The sequence below is a fragment of the Balaenoptera physalus genome (genome assembly GCF_965194825.1).
Source record: "Balaenoptera physalus genome assembly, chromosome: 18".
In the NCBI taxonomy this organism is placed as follows: Eukaryota; Metazoa; Chordata; class Mammalia; order Artiodactyla; family Balaenopteridae; genus Balaenoptera; species Balaenoptera physalus.
The window spans coordinates 14,131,371-14,147,080 of record NC_138899.1 but is presented as its reverse complement, the minus strand read 5'-3'; the positions used below and the strand labels follow the sequence as shown (position 1 = coordinate 14,147,080).

The 15,710-nt window shown below is 34.9% G+C and overlaps 1 protein-coding gene across 2 annotated transcripts in view; it reads right to left on the bottom strand.

Annotated features, from left to right (window-relative positions):
• UGGT2 (UDP-glucose glycoprotein glucosyltransferase 2) overlaps nucleotides 1-15,710 on the bottom strand; it is a 199,701-nt gene that overhangs the window by 140,831 nt on the left and 43,160 nt on the right. For both annotated transcript variants that reach the window (XM_082434596.1, XM_082434595.1), the window contains exons 6-10: nucleotides 14,787-14,883; nucleotides 12,120-12,192; nucleotides 9,845-9,945; nucleotides 3,456-3,555; nucleotides 1,014-1,074 (exon numbers count right to left, since the gene is read on the bottom strand). In XM_082434596.1, the coding sequence (XP_082290722.1) occupies nucleotides 1,014-1,074; nucleotides 3,456-3,555; nucleotides 9,845-9,945; nucleotides 12,120-12,192; nucleotides 14,787-14,883 (432 nt within the window). The remainder of the gene's footprint in view (nucleotides 1-1,013; nucleotides 1,075-3,455; nucleotides 3,556-9,844; nucleotides 9,946-12,119; nucleotides 12,193-14,786; nucleotides 14,884-15,710) is intronic.

Here is a 15,710-nt window from a genome sequence, read left to right as displayed (position 1 = left end):
AGGGCTTGAACCCGTGTCCCCTGCACTGGCAGGCGGATTTTTTTTTTTTTTTAACATCTTTATTGGAGTATAATTGCTTTACAATGGTGTGTTAGTTTCTGCTGTATAACAAAGTGAATCAGCTATGCATATACATTTATCCCCATTTCTCCTCCCTCTTGCACCTTCCTCCCACCCTCCCTATCCCACCCCTCTAGGTGGACACAAAGCACCGAGCTGATCTCCCTGTGCTATGTGGCTGCTTCCCACTAGCTAGCTATTTTACATTTGGTAGTGTATATATGTCCATGCCACTCCCTCACTTCGTCCCAGCTTACGTCCCCATGTCCTCAAGTCCATTCTCTACGTCTGCATCTTTATTCCTGTCTGGCAGGCGGATTCTTAACCTCCACGCCACCAGGGAAGGGACTTCTTTTTATGCGAGAAAAATGAACTCCTACTGTTTAAGGCCCTGTGTGCCTGGGATTAATATTACTTAAAGCCAAACCAGTCCTATGTAATAAAGCCAGGACGTGTTCTCAAGCACTTCCTAAGTATTAACACAGTTAGAATCATTTGGGGTCTTAAGGTAATTTAGGAGACCATTTAGCAGAATCTTATCAAACTAGTGATCAACTGTGTACTATATGTTATAGGATTCTAGTAATGTTCCAGTGGTCTAAACTTGGCTTGGTCCTCACAAGCTTTTAAGCAAAACTAATGAGAAACAGAAGTATTATCTCATAGCCTTTATTCTCTATTTTGTGAAGAAAACCATACAGCATGGGCAGAAAATTTGGAGTATATAAGGTTAATGAGAAAGTAAGTAGGATCTATGTCAGGAAAGATTGGCTAGGATCACAAACTGTATGCTATATAAAGTAGACAACATAAAAATGGAAAAACCTGAACTGTTTTAATAATCAAAAAGTACAAGTTAACATTTTCTTTTTTGTATGAAAATTGAAGATCCAAAGTCTAAAATATAGTGTTATTAGTGTAGTAAATTTTTTTTAAAAGTAATTCAAACAAACCTTTTGATTTTCCTGTATTTCCTCCCTCATACGTTGATTTACAGCAATTCTGGTCAGAGATCTGGGAACATAAATACAGACACAATTCATTCTTCCTTAAATGTTTGGACTAATCTATGATTCAGTGCAATATGATACTTTGTACGAGAAACTAAAAACTCTAAAGGCATCATGACTGAGAAGTGTACATTTCCACATAGCCTATTTGACAGGTGGTACTATGGCTTTCATTTGACAAGGGTATTTGATTCAGGTGGAATAGAGACTGTCAAAAGTTCATGTGCACAAACTGTACGCATTACATGCTGTCTCATTTTTCAAGAATACTTGATTGAAAATGCTATTTTGTGTCGTTTTGCCCATAGGGAGAAATTCTGTATGAAATTACCAATGTCATTATATGTATCGCTGCAAATAGGCAATTTTTGGAATACGTGTATATAAAGAATTTTGGTTAACCTGAGATCTTTACCACGGTATGTAAGTTCTAAAATACTGATAATGTTGACTTCATATATTCACTCTATAAGGGAGCTTATAACAGAGCAAAATGTCTTTTAAATGTCTATAAATTATATTTATTTGACCTAGTAACTACTAAGAATGCTTAATTAGCTATTTATCTGTCAATTTTATGCATAGAAGAAAATGATTTAAAAATTAAAAGATTGTTAATGCAAAGTTTGACATTAAGTAAAACTCAAGCATAAGGGTGTATCTTAAAACAACCCACAATAAGTGTGTATTACCTCCTAAAATCTGGCAGCATTTGAGATTAATTGCAACTGAAAATCTGATAATGCAAATTTTTCATTCATTTATCAAGTATTTCATTTCAATGAACATTTACTGGCTGTCTACAGAGTGACTTCATTTATTTTCTTGATGAAAAATAAAAACCATTTATTAAGTCTGAACATATATGGAGGCAAGATTTTTAGCCTTGGGCATCAATTATGGTTGCACCATTGACGGAGTCTGGAGGAAACCAATTCAACTCGCTTCATCCCAAGATTCAGGAAGCATCCACAAGTTCATGGAGTAATGACTTATCAGAGTAACTGTAGAGATACACTTAAGCCTACAATTCAGCCATTAAGCAGTGTTAGCATAGTTGGCAAATTTTTTTTTAATGACCAACCACAAATTAAGAGCAGAGTTTAGACACAAAACCCCGGAATAGTTATAATGACTTACCGTCAAAACCGCTAATCAACTATCTTCCTAAAACTAAAATTATTTCACTTTATTTGATCGAGTAATTTCAAAAGCTACTGTTAGTTAACAGCAGTGTGGCTAAACATCTATGTTTATATACACATACATATTTCATGTTTTAGTATACATATACTGACTTCTCAAATTCTTGATTTTGCTTAAACTAAAACTGAGAGTCATGGCAATATATTCATTTTTAATCTGTAAATAATGTGACAAACCTCTCTATTTTCAGGGTATCATGAAAAGGTTCTTGGTACCCTGTGGCCAAACATGTACTACTTATTTATCTTACAAAGGTATTGACTGACTAGATTCAGGATTCAGTAATTTGTGCTGTGGATAAATGTACCAAAGTGTCTGAAACAAAGAGAGGCATTTCTATTTGTTGTTCTATAGTGATTATCCCCTGCTTAAGAAGGGATGCTGAGGGCACAAGGATGTTCTCCAGTTCCTCTCAGTGAAGCACTATTGCTGCACCTGTCACGTGTTGCATATCTTCGATATAAGCTAACTTAGCTTATATTTCACTGGTTGCTTATAATTTTATACGATTATTCCTACAAATGCATCAAAGTCTTGTTATTTTGTAAATCCTTATAAAACATGGTAACCAGAATTGTATCTACTGGTTACTTCTAGATATGGAAATGTATTATCTATTGAACTGGAAGATGCGTTTAATGTAGTATTAATATTTCTGAAAGCAGTTCAATTAGATATCTTATTGGCAAAAAGGTATTCCACAAAATATTCTATACAATTAAGACATTACTAATTGTTTGGAATCTGAAAGGGCAAGAACATGATTTGGCCATACATTGGGCATAGGTCTATTTAGAGTAATACTTTTCATCATCCTCTGTAGGGTAAAGAGAAAAATATCCCCTTATTATATACTGCTTAAATCAGTTTTTTCTTGGATTACCATCTCTCACTGTTTACGTTTAAATAATTTTTTAAATACATTATTTTTTCCTTTCCATTTGCCTCTAATTCAAGAGTTCTATTTTGTAGTATGCATACATATGCATGCACAAGCCAATATTTTGCTCTAGTTAAAAAAAACCCAATATACATAATGAAAAGAGACCCTGATCTCATAAACACTGTATATAACAGAATTAACTGATATCATTATGTTAAATGAAATCAGCTATTTTCATAAAATGTATTTAATGGAAAGAGTTCTGACTATAATTAAATCAATAAGCTTTAATATACCTGGCTTTTATGGGGAAGTTCTGCGAAATGTCCTTCATTAATTTTATGGCATCATAAACTGGAGTGGACATTATTTGAGAAGCTGCTTGAAAACTAAGATCTGGAAGGAAAAAAATATCATTAAGGAATCTAGCATAATGTTAGACCTTAACAGACATTTCCATGTAATTTAAATAACGCTTCTTGCCATATATTCATATATAGACACATTAACAAACACTCATATTTAGCATTATTCAAAAGTTTTAAATGAAATGGAAAGCTATCACTTACATCCAATAAGGTAAGTTTTACACTTTTATGAATAATTGTCATTTAATACCTATTTTTTGTTTTCCACAAATTACAGTGTAACTTCAAAAGGAGATATGAAAAGAAATGCTGATGCAAAGCTATCTTTTCTTAGGTTAAGTGAAACTGGCAACAAAAAGCTTTGACAAAAAGAAATAAGAGGAAGGAAAAAAAAGCTTTGAAGAGCCAATTCTGAAAAGAACTTTAAGACCTAATGTGTTCATTAACTCAGTAAATATGAAACATTCGCTTTCTTTTTCAACATTTTTTTACCTTTATACAACAATAAAAATAAAATCCTAAACTTGGTATGATTTTACCTGAAATGATAGTTCTCTGGAAAGAAAAGTGCGTGTGGCTTACTGTAATCACTCTCAAGTATGATAGAAGCAGTAATCTGCGTCTCATTGCTTTGTCAAGAGTCAGAAATGATTTTAAAACTGAATTCTTTCATTACCTAATAGTGAAGCATTTTGTTTCTCTATAACATCTCACCAGAATTGGAATCCTAGCTTGTCAAATACTAGCAAAATGACCAGTTTATCATAGCGAGACTAGTTTTGTTTCTACCTTTTCAGTGTACAGTGGCGAATCCAGCTGGAGTCAAAGCCTAGAAAAGATGTTGCCAGGGCAGCCTCCCATGGACTGGTAAAGTCTAGTAGACCAAGGTTCAAACTCCAGCTCTATATCACTTACTAGCTGAATAACTCTTAATAGAATTTCCTTAACCTACCTAAGAATGTTTCCACTCCCCACCACTAGTGGGGCTATCAGTGCTCACTAAAATCTCCTAATTGCAAACACAATGGACTCTTTTCAGTCCTTATCTTACCAGGATCCTTCTGCCATAGGATCACTTCCTGACAAGAAAAAGTAAAACTTTCTATTCAATAAATGGTGCTGGAAAAACTGGATGTCCACATGCAAAAGAGTAAAACTGGACCCCTATTTTACACTATACACAAAAATCAACTCAAAATACATTAAAGACTTGAACTTATGACCTGAAACCATAAAACTCCTAGAAGAAAACACAGGGGGGTAAGTTCCTTAGCACTGGTCATGGCAGCGATTTTTTGGATTTGACATCAAAAACAAAGACAACAAAAGGAAAAATAAACAAGTGGGACTATATCATACTAAAAAGTTTCTGCACAGCAAGGAAATCATCAGCAAAATGAAAAGGCAACCTATGTAATGGGGGAAAATATTTGCAAATCATTATATCTGATAAGGGGTTACTATCCAAAATATACAAGTAACTCATATAAACTGCTACAGCCACTATTGAAAACATTACGGAGATTCCTCAAGAAATTAAATAGAACTACCATATGATCCAGCAATCCCACTTCTGGGTATATATCCAAAGAAAATGAAATCAATATATTGAGAGATACCCGCACTCTCATGTTCATTGAAGCGTTAGTCACAATAGCCAAGGTATGTAAACCACCTAAATCTCCGTGGACAAATGAATGGATAAAGAAACTGTGGTGTATATAAACACAATGGAATATTATTCAGCCTTAAAAAAGAAGGAAATCCTGCCATTTGCAACAATGTGGATGGATTGTGCGGGCATTAGACTAAGTAAAATAAGCCAGACAAGGGAAAAAAAAAAAACAAACAGCATCACTTATACATGGAATCTAAAAAAAGTCAAACTCATAGAAACAGAGAGTAGAAAAGTAGCTGCCAGAGGCTGAGGGTGGGAGAGACAGGGAAAGGCTAGTAAAAGGGTACAAACTTTCAGCTCTAAGACTGAATAAAATCGGAGGATTTAACGTGTAACATGGTGACTATAGTTGATAACATTGTATTATATAATTGAAATGTACTAAAAGAGTAGAACTTAAATGTTCTAACCTCAAAAAAAGTACCTGATACATAAGTAGGTGCTCAATATTGATGAATGAATGGGTGAATGAACAGTAAACTTACAAATAAGATCCTTTATGTGTCTTCTTATTCTATTGCTATTAAAGGCAATTTTAAGCAACATAATTTTTAACTGGTGTGTATATATTTATGCTTTTTTAGATGAGAAAACTTAAAGTCATTACTTATATCATTGATATAACAACTTATAAAAGAATATTTCTTGTTTTGTTTAGTTTTGTGCATGTATCTCTTTAAATTGAAGTAGAGTTGATTTACAATGTTGTGCCCATCTCTGCTGTTCAGCAAAGTGACTCAGGTATCCACATAGGTACATCCTTTTTTTGGTATTCTTCTCCATTACGGTTTATCACAGTATAGTGAATATAGTTCCCTGTGCTATACAGTAGGACCTTGTTGCTTATCCATTCTAAATGTAATAGTTTGCATCTACCAACCCCAAACTCCCATTCCATCTTTCTTCCCTCACCCTTGGCAACCACAAGTCTGATCTCTGTCTGTGAGTCTGCTTTTATTTTATAGATAAGTTCATTTGTGCCATAATTTAGATTCCACATACAAGTGATATCATTTGGTATTTGTCTTTCTCTTTCTGACTGACTTAGTATGATAATCTCCAGTTGCATCCATGTTGCTGCAAATGGCATCATTTCATTCTTTTTTATGGCTGAGTAGTATTCCATTGTATATCTGTACCGCATCTTCTTTATCCATTCATCTGTCAATAGACATTTAGGTTGTTTCCATGTTTTGGCTATTGTGAATAGTGCTGCTATGAACACAGGGGTGCATGTATCTTTTCGAATTATAGTCTTGTCCAGGTATATGCCCAGGAGTGGGATTTCTGGATCATATGGCAATTCTATTTTTAGGTTTCTGAGTAACCTCCATACTGTTTTCCATACTGTCTGCACCAACTTACATTCCCACCAACAGTGTAGGAGGGTTCCCCTTTTCTCCACACCCTCTCCAGCATTTGTTACTTTTAGACTTTTTAATGATGGCCATTCTGACCAGTGTGAGGTGGTACCTCACTGTAGTTTTGATTTGCATTTCAAAAGAGTATTTCTTTTGAGGACAGTATATGATGAAAGATCTTGCCTGAGAGCATTTGGCTACATGATGTTATACTTAAAAACAGTACGACATAGAGGTAAAGAAAGAATTTAGGCTCTAAAATGAGAGAGACCTGCTGACTTTAGGTATCCCTGACTTGTGCTTTATGAGATTGGTGACCTCGGACTAATTATTTTGTATGTTTCTCAGTTTCCTCATCTGGAAAAGCAGGATATCTATCAATACCCCATGAGTTTTAAAAAAAAGTTAATTAGGATGATGAATATAAAGAGCCTAATACTGTGCCAGACAAATAGTATTAGCTAATATTTTTATCACCGCCAATCACCATCATCATCACGACCATGGACAACTATATTTTACGCAGTTCTGACAGCACAACTAGTCTTTTAAAACTTTTTACAACGTGAATGGAATTTTTTTTCACATATGCTGTTCAAAAGCCCCTGAAAATTCACTCATGAAATCAGAGAAACTGTAAATAACAAGTAAATGAATATAATATTAGCATAGTCTATTAACATCTTTTGCTTTTTCCTAAACTATTCCATACCTAGATGACTCATAAATTATTTAAGTCCTTCACTTTGCCTCTGAAATCCAGATTCCCATATTTAACTGTCTTCCTGGTTTTACCACTTGGATACTTCAAAAGCAGCACGTTCAATAACAGATTTGTGATATTCCCACCCATCTTTGCCCAAATCTGGTCCTCTTTAGTCTTCTCTTTCCAGAAAATCCACCACTGTCCATCCAGCTGGGTAAACCATGAATCCAGCAGTTGTTCCTGATATCTCCTCTCCCTCACACTCCATTTCCAACCCCTTGAAAGGATCTCTGATATTCTCCCTAAATAACCCACCCTCAAATTTACTCTAGCCCTTCCTCAGATCTCAATTTAATCACCACTTCTTGAGGAACCCTCCCCTTTCTGTTACCCCTTCCCTGCCCCCATCCCACCAGTCAGATCTTCCTGGCATATGCCCTTCTTCATCTTACGTCCCTTTACTTTGCAGCAATTACAATGCTAATTTTTACATTGGTTTTTAAAGTTGTTTATGTTTGTCCAAGATCCTTTGAATAAACGTGGTGTCTGCTTTAACTCTTATTTTATCTTCAGAATACAGCACTTTTTCAAAGTGACAGTTGGAACCCATTAGTTAGTAGTGAAATCACATTAGTGGATAATGTGAAGTGTTTTTTTCTCAAATGAAATAGGGTAGAGTAAAGAAAGTCTTGGGCTTCCCTAGTGGCGCAGTGGTTAAGAATCCACCTGCCAATTCAGGAGACAAGGGTTCGAGCCCTGGTCCGGGAAGATCCCACGTGCCGCGGACCAACTAAGCCCATGTGCCCTAGAGCCCGCGCTCTGCAACAAGAGAAGGCACGGCAATGAGAAGCCCGCGCACCACAGCGAAGAGTAGCCCCCTCTCGCCGCAACTAGAGAAAGCTCGTGTGCAAGACCTAATGCAGCCAGAAATAAATAAATTTATTTTTTTAAAAAGTCTTATAGAATTAATAAAATATGGTAAACATATCTATGTTGAAGCTTTTTTTTAAAGTTTTAAGCATATCTGTGTATTCACACATTATACACTTGTGTATGGGTCTTCATGTAAAATATACTTCCTACTCCAGGTCTCAGCCAAAAAGTATAAAACCATGGTTGTAGGGACATGACTGACTCCTAGTAGAAATTCAATAAACACCTGTTAAATCAATCAAAAAACGAAAAGGTCCTGATCACTTACTCTCTCCTGAATCTACTTCCTTGGCTTCTGCAACATACTCTTCTAGCTCTCATCATTCCACCGTGTCTACTTTCCCCACGCGGACGAGCACGCGGTCACTCCCTTGGGCACTGATTTGGGCACCTTACACTTTCAGTTAGTGTCCCCCACCTTTAAAAAACCTCTATGCTAATATTTTCAACTTTTAAATCCTCTCCTTTTAGTATAAGGACTTTATATTCACCCCACCACTGGACCTGGTCACTGGATATGTCACCATCACTTTAAGTCTATCTTTTTTAATACCAGTCTCATTATTTCTGGGCCCCGTATTCAACCCCCAAACCCACTTACATGTTTTATATTCTCTCTACTCAGGCTCTAAGCTGGAAATTTTAAATTCATCTTTGACTCTTTTCATCTCCTAAATATTTGCTAAATCTGGCCTTCCTCTCTATGCCTTTTACCACAGTCATCGTTCTAGCTCTCGCTACACTAATTCAATGATGTCTTAACTAGATTTCCTGTTTCTAGTCCATTCAAGTATACCTTCCACAGACATCAGCGAGGTTAATTACAAGCAAGCTAACTTTGCATGTTCTCTGTTTACCAGCCTTCAGAAGCACCCTATCACTTACAATTTTCTAAATTATGGGTCTCTGAAATTGACTGTGCTGACAGTTAAAAAGCTCTAAAAATATACTAAACCCCACTGAATTGTACTCTTTAAATGGGTGAACTGTATATCAAGTATATTTCAGTAAGTTGTAATATTAAAAAAAAGTTGATGAGAGATGTGATAAAAGTTATAGATTCCACAGAAAAGTGACATATTCCCATGACCCATTAAACATTACAAATAATAAAAAAGAAAATTACAAACTGAAAAGGAATTTTGGTTCATTCTCAAAATTTGGTTCAGTCTCAAAATATCTGCTTATAGGATGTCAGTACAGGAGCTATTCTAAGTTCGCAATGAAACATGCGATGGTCTGTTAAGATCAAAATTTTAAAGAGAAGAAAACTAAGATTTAGTTCTGATTTCTCCTGACTTACTAATCAGGATTTCTAATCAATGCTACAGATTCTCTGAAATGTGATTTAATACCTGAGATGAATCTTTTAACTCATGTACACTTTAAAAATGATTAGATGATATCAAATAACTGTACTTTATATAATTTTAAATCTTATAAACATAAAAATATGGTTTGCTTGATGAATAACCTTTTAATTAAATTTGTATTTCCACAAAAGTAATGTATATTAGTCACATCATTAGTAATTATTATTGCCTATGAAATAATTTATATCATGTTATATAAAAGCCTATTTAACAAAACAGAGATAAGTTACCAATATGCTATGTTAATGTGGACTGAAATACTATACCTTGTAGTTCCCAGACTTTCAAAGGCATCATTTCTTTATTACTCTCAATCAGGTATTTTTGGAATGTTGTCAGATTATCTCTAAGATCTGAATATCTTTCTCTGTATTAGAATATTAAGTAATGTTAATTATCATCACCTACTACAAATTACTACTATACAAGCAGTATATTTTTGAAATTAACTTTTCCAAATTTTAGACACAAACTAACTGTTCACCAAGACAATAATAAATAGTGATGCAGCTATATCCACAGAACTTAAAAAAAAAATGAGGGAGATATGCATGTCTACTTTTTTCAATGTATAAAACAAAACAAAAGAAAACAAAATCTGGAAGGATGTACTCTCATTTGTTAACATTACCTGTAAGGGATCCAAGTGTGAGGGCAGAATTATTAGTTTTTATGTTATACACTTTTTATTTAACATTTTATAAATTACAAGTCATGCTTTTATAATTAAAAATGAAAACTATTTTATAAGGAAAGACAATAATGCTTCCTATACAATTTTAGAGTTTACTCTATTTCTGAAAAGTTCCATCTTTGAAACTTTTAAAAAACTTAAATAAGATAATTCTGTCTAATTAAACATATCTAGGTATTTTTTAGAGAGTGCCAAATAATAATGTAGCATGATATTTTACTATACATATAATAAAAACTATAATCTTTTTTCTTCCATCTCTCATGAAATCAAAACACAATACCATTTCATATTATTAGACAGAATTGTTTTAAAAAAACTTTATGTAGCTATCAGCACAATTTATAAACAAATACATATTTTCAACAGTAAAGAGAAATAAATATTTTAAAACGTGAGATGAAAAATAAATATACAGAAATAGATTAATCTTATAGTTAACAATAATAAATGTACTACATTTTCATATCTTGCAATTTTATTACAATGTGGGACCACATTTTGAAAATGAATCAAGTCTGCTCTTACAGTGAGAAAGCAATAGAACTTCTTTGAAAAGAAGTTCACTATGAATTAAATTAACCACTCCTTTCTCAATATTTTAAGTTACAGAGTAATACTAAGTTTATAAGAGCTGTTATATTGTTTTTCATGTTTAATCATAAGCTTAATGATAATTTTCACGGCTAAAATTATTTATGTAATTCAGGCAAAAACACATTATTCATACAATACCTCAAAGCAGAAGGTTTTTGCCTAAATCAATTAATTGTGTAAAAACTAACTTTGAGTATTTCCTCTCTAAAACAACTAATATCCCAAGGTTCCAAAGGCTTTCTGGAAGACATGCAATTTATTCCCATAAATAGTTACGTTTAAAAAAAAAAACAGAACGATGGATTCTAAGATGCGAGACACAGCTGGAAATGGAATAAAAATGTTATCTACTAAATAAAAATCTTACTTAAAATAAATCCATTTTACAAGATGCATTAACTTTTTAAGGCCACTAGTATACAACTTGTCCAGTAAACCATAGAAATACAACTCAGTCATCTGTATGAAGGAGCATAGTGTCCAAAAATGTTCCCCTCGCTCTGTACAGTTATCTACTCACCAGGAGAACGGACCTAAGTGTCCTTTATAAATATCTGTAATACTAAATAAGAACTAAAGATATTAATAAAAATGGTTCTTTATTTTTAATTAATGTTGTCTTTATAATAGAATCATAAACTTTCCCTTCTTGTAAATCAGAGAAACCACACATAAAATGACATCAAACCCCATCCATTAACATTCAGAGAGCACTCACCATCCTATTCCTTGTCTTCAATCAGTGATGCAGGAAAAAAAAAAAAAGGGCGCAGAACTTCAGTTTTTTGAAAGGTTACTTATATGTGTATATGAAATTAAGACCAGAAGTTAAAAGGTATTTAATATGGCAATATATGGCACAGAAATTTAGGGAAATAAATATTTTCTCTTCTTTTGAGACATGAAATTTTAAATTTTTTTCATGCTAAAAATCCAATACATTAACTATGATTTTTGTAACCCATTAGATCTGTAAAAGATTCCATAAATTTTTGTTTTAGTTTTTAGCCAGAGATAACTCTGACCACTTTCAATTCCAGTATCTCTAACCATACTCATTATCCTGTGGAATTAGCGATGATTTTTCAATTTTGTGCTTTTCTGCATTAACCATGTGTTACTTTTGTAATAAAAACAAGAGTATGTGTATTTTAAAAATGTGAAACATATGCCAACCCAGCATATTGAATCAATTCCTTTAAAAACAAACTTAAGAGTATAGTAATAGTTTCATTTCAATTCAGACTTACTTTAATTTCCCAAAGAGAAATCCTTGAACTTCATTTGTTTCAGTAATATCTTCTACAGTAGTATTAGTCGCAGCTATATTTTGGAAACAAAGACAAAATAAAAGGAAACTATTTCAGACTGGAAAAGGACTATGTAATAAAAAATTAGAAGAACTCAAAATAAAATCAAATTCCATTTGTTTTACCTTGTTTTTCTTTCATGGATCCGCTCAATGAGACATGAGTGTGCTCTCTCTTTTTAAACAAGCTTGATTATTAAATATTTAAAAACCATCATAAATGCTCTATAGATCATTTCGTAGTCAAGTTCTATTTCATACCAGAATGATAAACCAAGGGGTCTGCAACAAACCCTGGGCTTAGCTCTTAAGCCAGCAAGAAATCCAAACCCTAACAGATACAGGAGTTCTCACATTATTTCTGACACCTTTAGACATAATCAAGAAATCTTTAGAAAGACACCAAAACTCATGGCCTCAAAGAATAAGGATATATTTCATGTTCATTTCCCTTCCCCTCTCCTTTACTTACCAATAATTATAGCATACAGTGTGGTAAGTGCTATGTGTGAGGGCACTCTGGGATTCTAAGAATCTGTGACTGTAAGCAGTACGGGCTACGCTCCATCAGAGCTCGTCAAGTACCCTTCTCCCGTCTTACTCGTCTGAGAGTCTGGACCTCTAGGACCGCAACTAAAAACACTGGGTGCTTTGATCCAGTCTTCCTTTCCCTCCCTTTCATTCATTCATCAGGCAAATATTTATCGACTGCCTTCTATGACGCCCGATGCCTGCCAGACAGACACCAGGAAGAGAGACGCAAAAGACACAAACCTCAGCTGGTGGAAAAGGAGACAAATAGACAATTTTAACAGACTGTTTAAAACTTTTCCAAAAGAAAGCACAAACTATGTGGAATATAGAAAAGGGAAAACCTTCCTCTGACAGAGCAGGAAGATGGGCAGCCATCTCAGAGGTACTGACTGATATACATGATTCTTAAAAGATGAATAGGCCTTAGATGAATAAAAGAGGTAGGAGAAAGGAGGAAGGTTTCAGGCAGAAGGAACAGCATATGCTAAGGGACGAGAGCGCTTGCTCTACAGAGGTCACGAAGGCTGGGCGTGAAGCCACACACGGAGGCATCCGGGGAACAGAGAATTCTCCTGTAGAGTAGCTTAGTGTTACAGGACCACAGTGCACAAATGAGAGGGCTGAGGGACGGTGATTAGGCAGAAAGAGGCCAGAACGTGAAAAGCTTCCTCTGTTATGCTGTATAGTACTTGAATTTATGAGGAGGTTACAGGGAACCAGGCCGGGATTTTAATTGGTGGAATCATAAAGTCAGATTTTCATCATAAGAAGTGCAGTCAGAAAGCACTGTGGAGGACAGATGGATTATTGTATTTGGGGGATGAGGGGACTTAGGGGTACTGAAGAGAAGGTCAGTTAGAAGCCTGATACCCATATACAGAGGGAAAAAAAGAAGTGAACTAAAGGAGTGGCAACTAGAATGGAGAGAAAATATATTCCGAATGTACGACAAAATTTAATGTGCAATTTGTAATATAGAAATACATGTGATCACATGACTTTTAAAAAAAATTCTACAAGCCCAAGGATGGCTAGAAAATGCCTTATGTTACTATCATGACTGTTAAACAAGATACTAAATTATAAAGCATTGTAGAGCTATATACAAGCTATATGGAAATATATAAAATCTGGGCATTATTATTTCTACTATACTTTTTCAGTAACTCTTTAACCAGCAGGATTTTCAATCACAATAATACAGATGTTGATTTGTAGCACATTCAATAGGAGGGCTAGAGCTAAGCTGTGATCAGGGTAGGGCTGCCAGGACCAGATCTTGAATAGAAAAACAAAATTGTAGCAGAAGCAACATCTGAGACCATATAAAAGAATGAATTAGAAACTCTTAACCAAGAATCAGGTACAAATACATTTCCAATGAGCCAGGTAACAAAAGATTTCCATAAGAATCTGAAAAGTTCTTTAGTGTTTTTAGGTCTCCAGAATCCTTCATCTAGAGCATGCATTCAGTACACAGAACACAGACACTGGACTGGTAGATCACAAATCTAATCAATCTACTTCATCTAACCAATCAATTCACAGCCCTCTCCATCCCACTTCAAAACAAAAACAAAAACACAAGACCATCATCCTAACTTCATTATATATAAATACTTCAGACCAAGACTTGTAAGGCAGTGCTACCAGTGAGTTTTAGGTTTACTGAGATACTGATCCCCTTAGACACCCCCCACCCTTGCTCCCAGGGGGTGACTGGGCACATCATGGGCCGGTCTGAGCTCCTGGGTCAGTCACCTCTAGCCATAAGCAGCCTCATCTATTGCTTCTACGTACCCTACATATATTATCAATTTTTATATGTTGTGGAAAATGGTTGGGAAGCCATTGAGTAAAAGCAAATATGCTACTTCCACTTTTTGAAGTTTTTGAGAGCACAATAATATGAAATGTATTTCTTTTAAAGTTAAATTCCAACTAAGGAGGAACATGTCTACCCTGTCTCCAGCCTCAAATTAATGTGTGTAGGATTACAGTCATTTTCTTTTTTCAACTGAAGTGTGTAAGCCTCCAAATTTTCATTCCACTCGAATACAGAGAATAAACTTACTTTTGACTTGGGTATCATCCAATGCTTTGTATTCTGTACTCTTAATCGCTAGCTCCACACCATAGCCAGATAAGTACATTTTCTGTGAGGCTGGTTTCTGTTCAAACACATTTATTTAAAAAAAAAAAAAAAAAATAGAGAGAAAATATTTAGTTAAACATCTGCTTTTGAATTCAGAATGACTGTGTATTAGGACATTAGGGTAAATTACTAATATTGAAGTAATCACTGTGAAATAGTGTTATTTGGGGGATATTTATAGTCTCTCTAGACAGTCTATCAAGGAACTAGAATTTGGTTGATGACCACTTTTTCACTTTCTAAAATCCTTGTCACGACTCTGATGTTTTAATTACTTTTTTACAATGTAAAAAAAATCTGATCTTTTTCTGTTATACCATGGTAACTTTGCCATCTTTCCCATGAATTAATTAACAGAGGATCACATACAATCGAGTTTCAACAAAACTGTACTCTTTTGGGGGAACTACACAAGATTTGCGAAACCAGTAAATGTTATTCATTTGCTAGTTGTCTGGATGTAGGACATCCAGCGTGTCCCCAAAAGCAAATACTAGAAAGTAGAGGCAAAGGAAACAAAAAAGCTCAGGGGGGGCCGGGCCGCCCCTCCCATGGCGCGACCGCTCTCCCACCCCGGCTCCGCCTCGAACCGGGTGGGGCGGGGCGGGGCGGACTGTCCCCAGTGCACCCCGGGCGGGTAGCGCCGAAAAAAACAAAAAAACAAACAAACAAACAAAAAAAGCTCAGTGCCTTGAACAACCTATTTAAGTCTTTCTTCATGTTTCTCAATGATTAAAATATACCAAATGCCACAAATTAATACCTATTCTTGCAGTGAGAGGTAACAATTTGCCTAAAACTGAGTTGTCTTAAGTATTTATGATCAGCATTTGGTACCTTTTC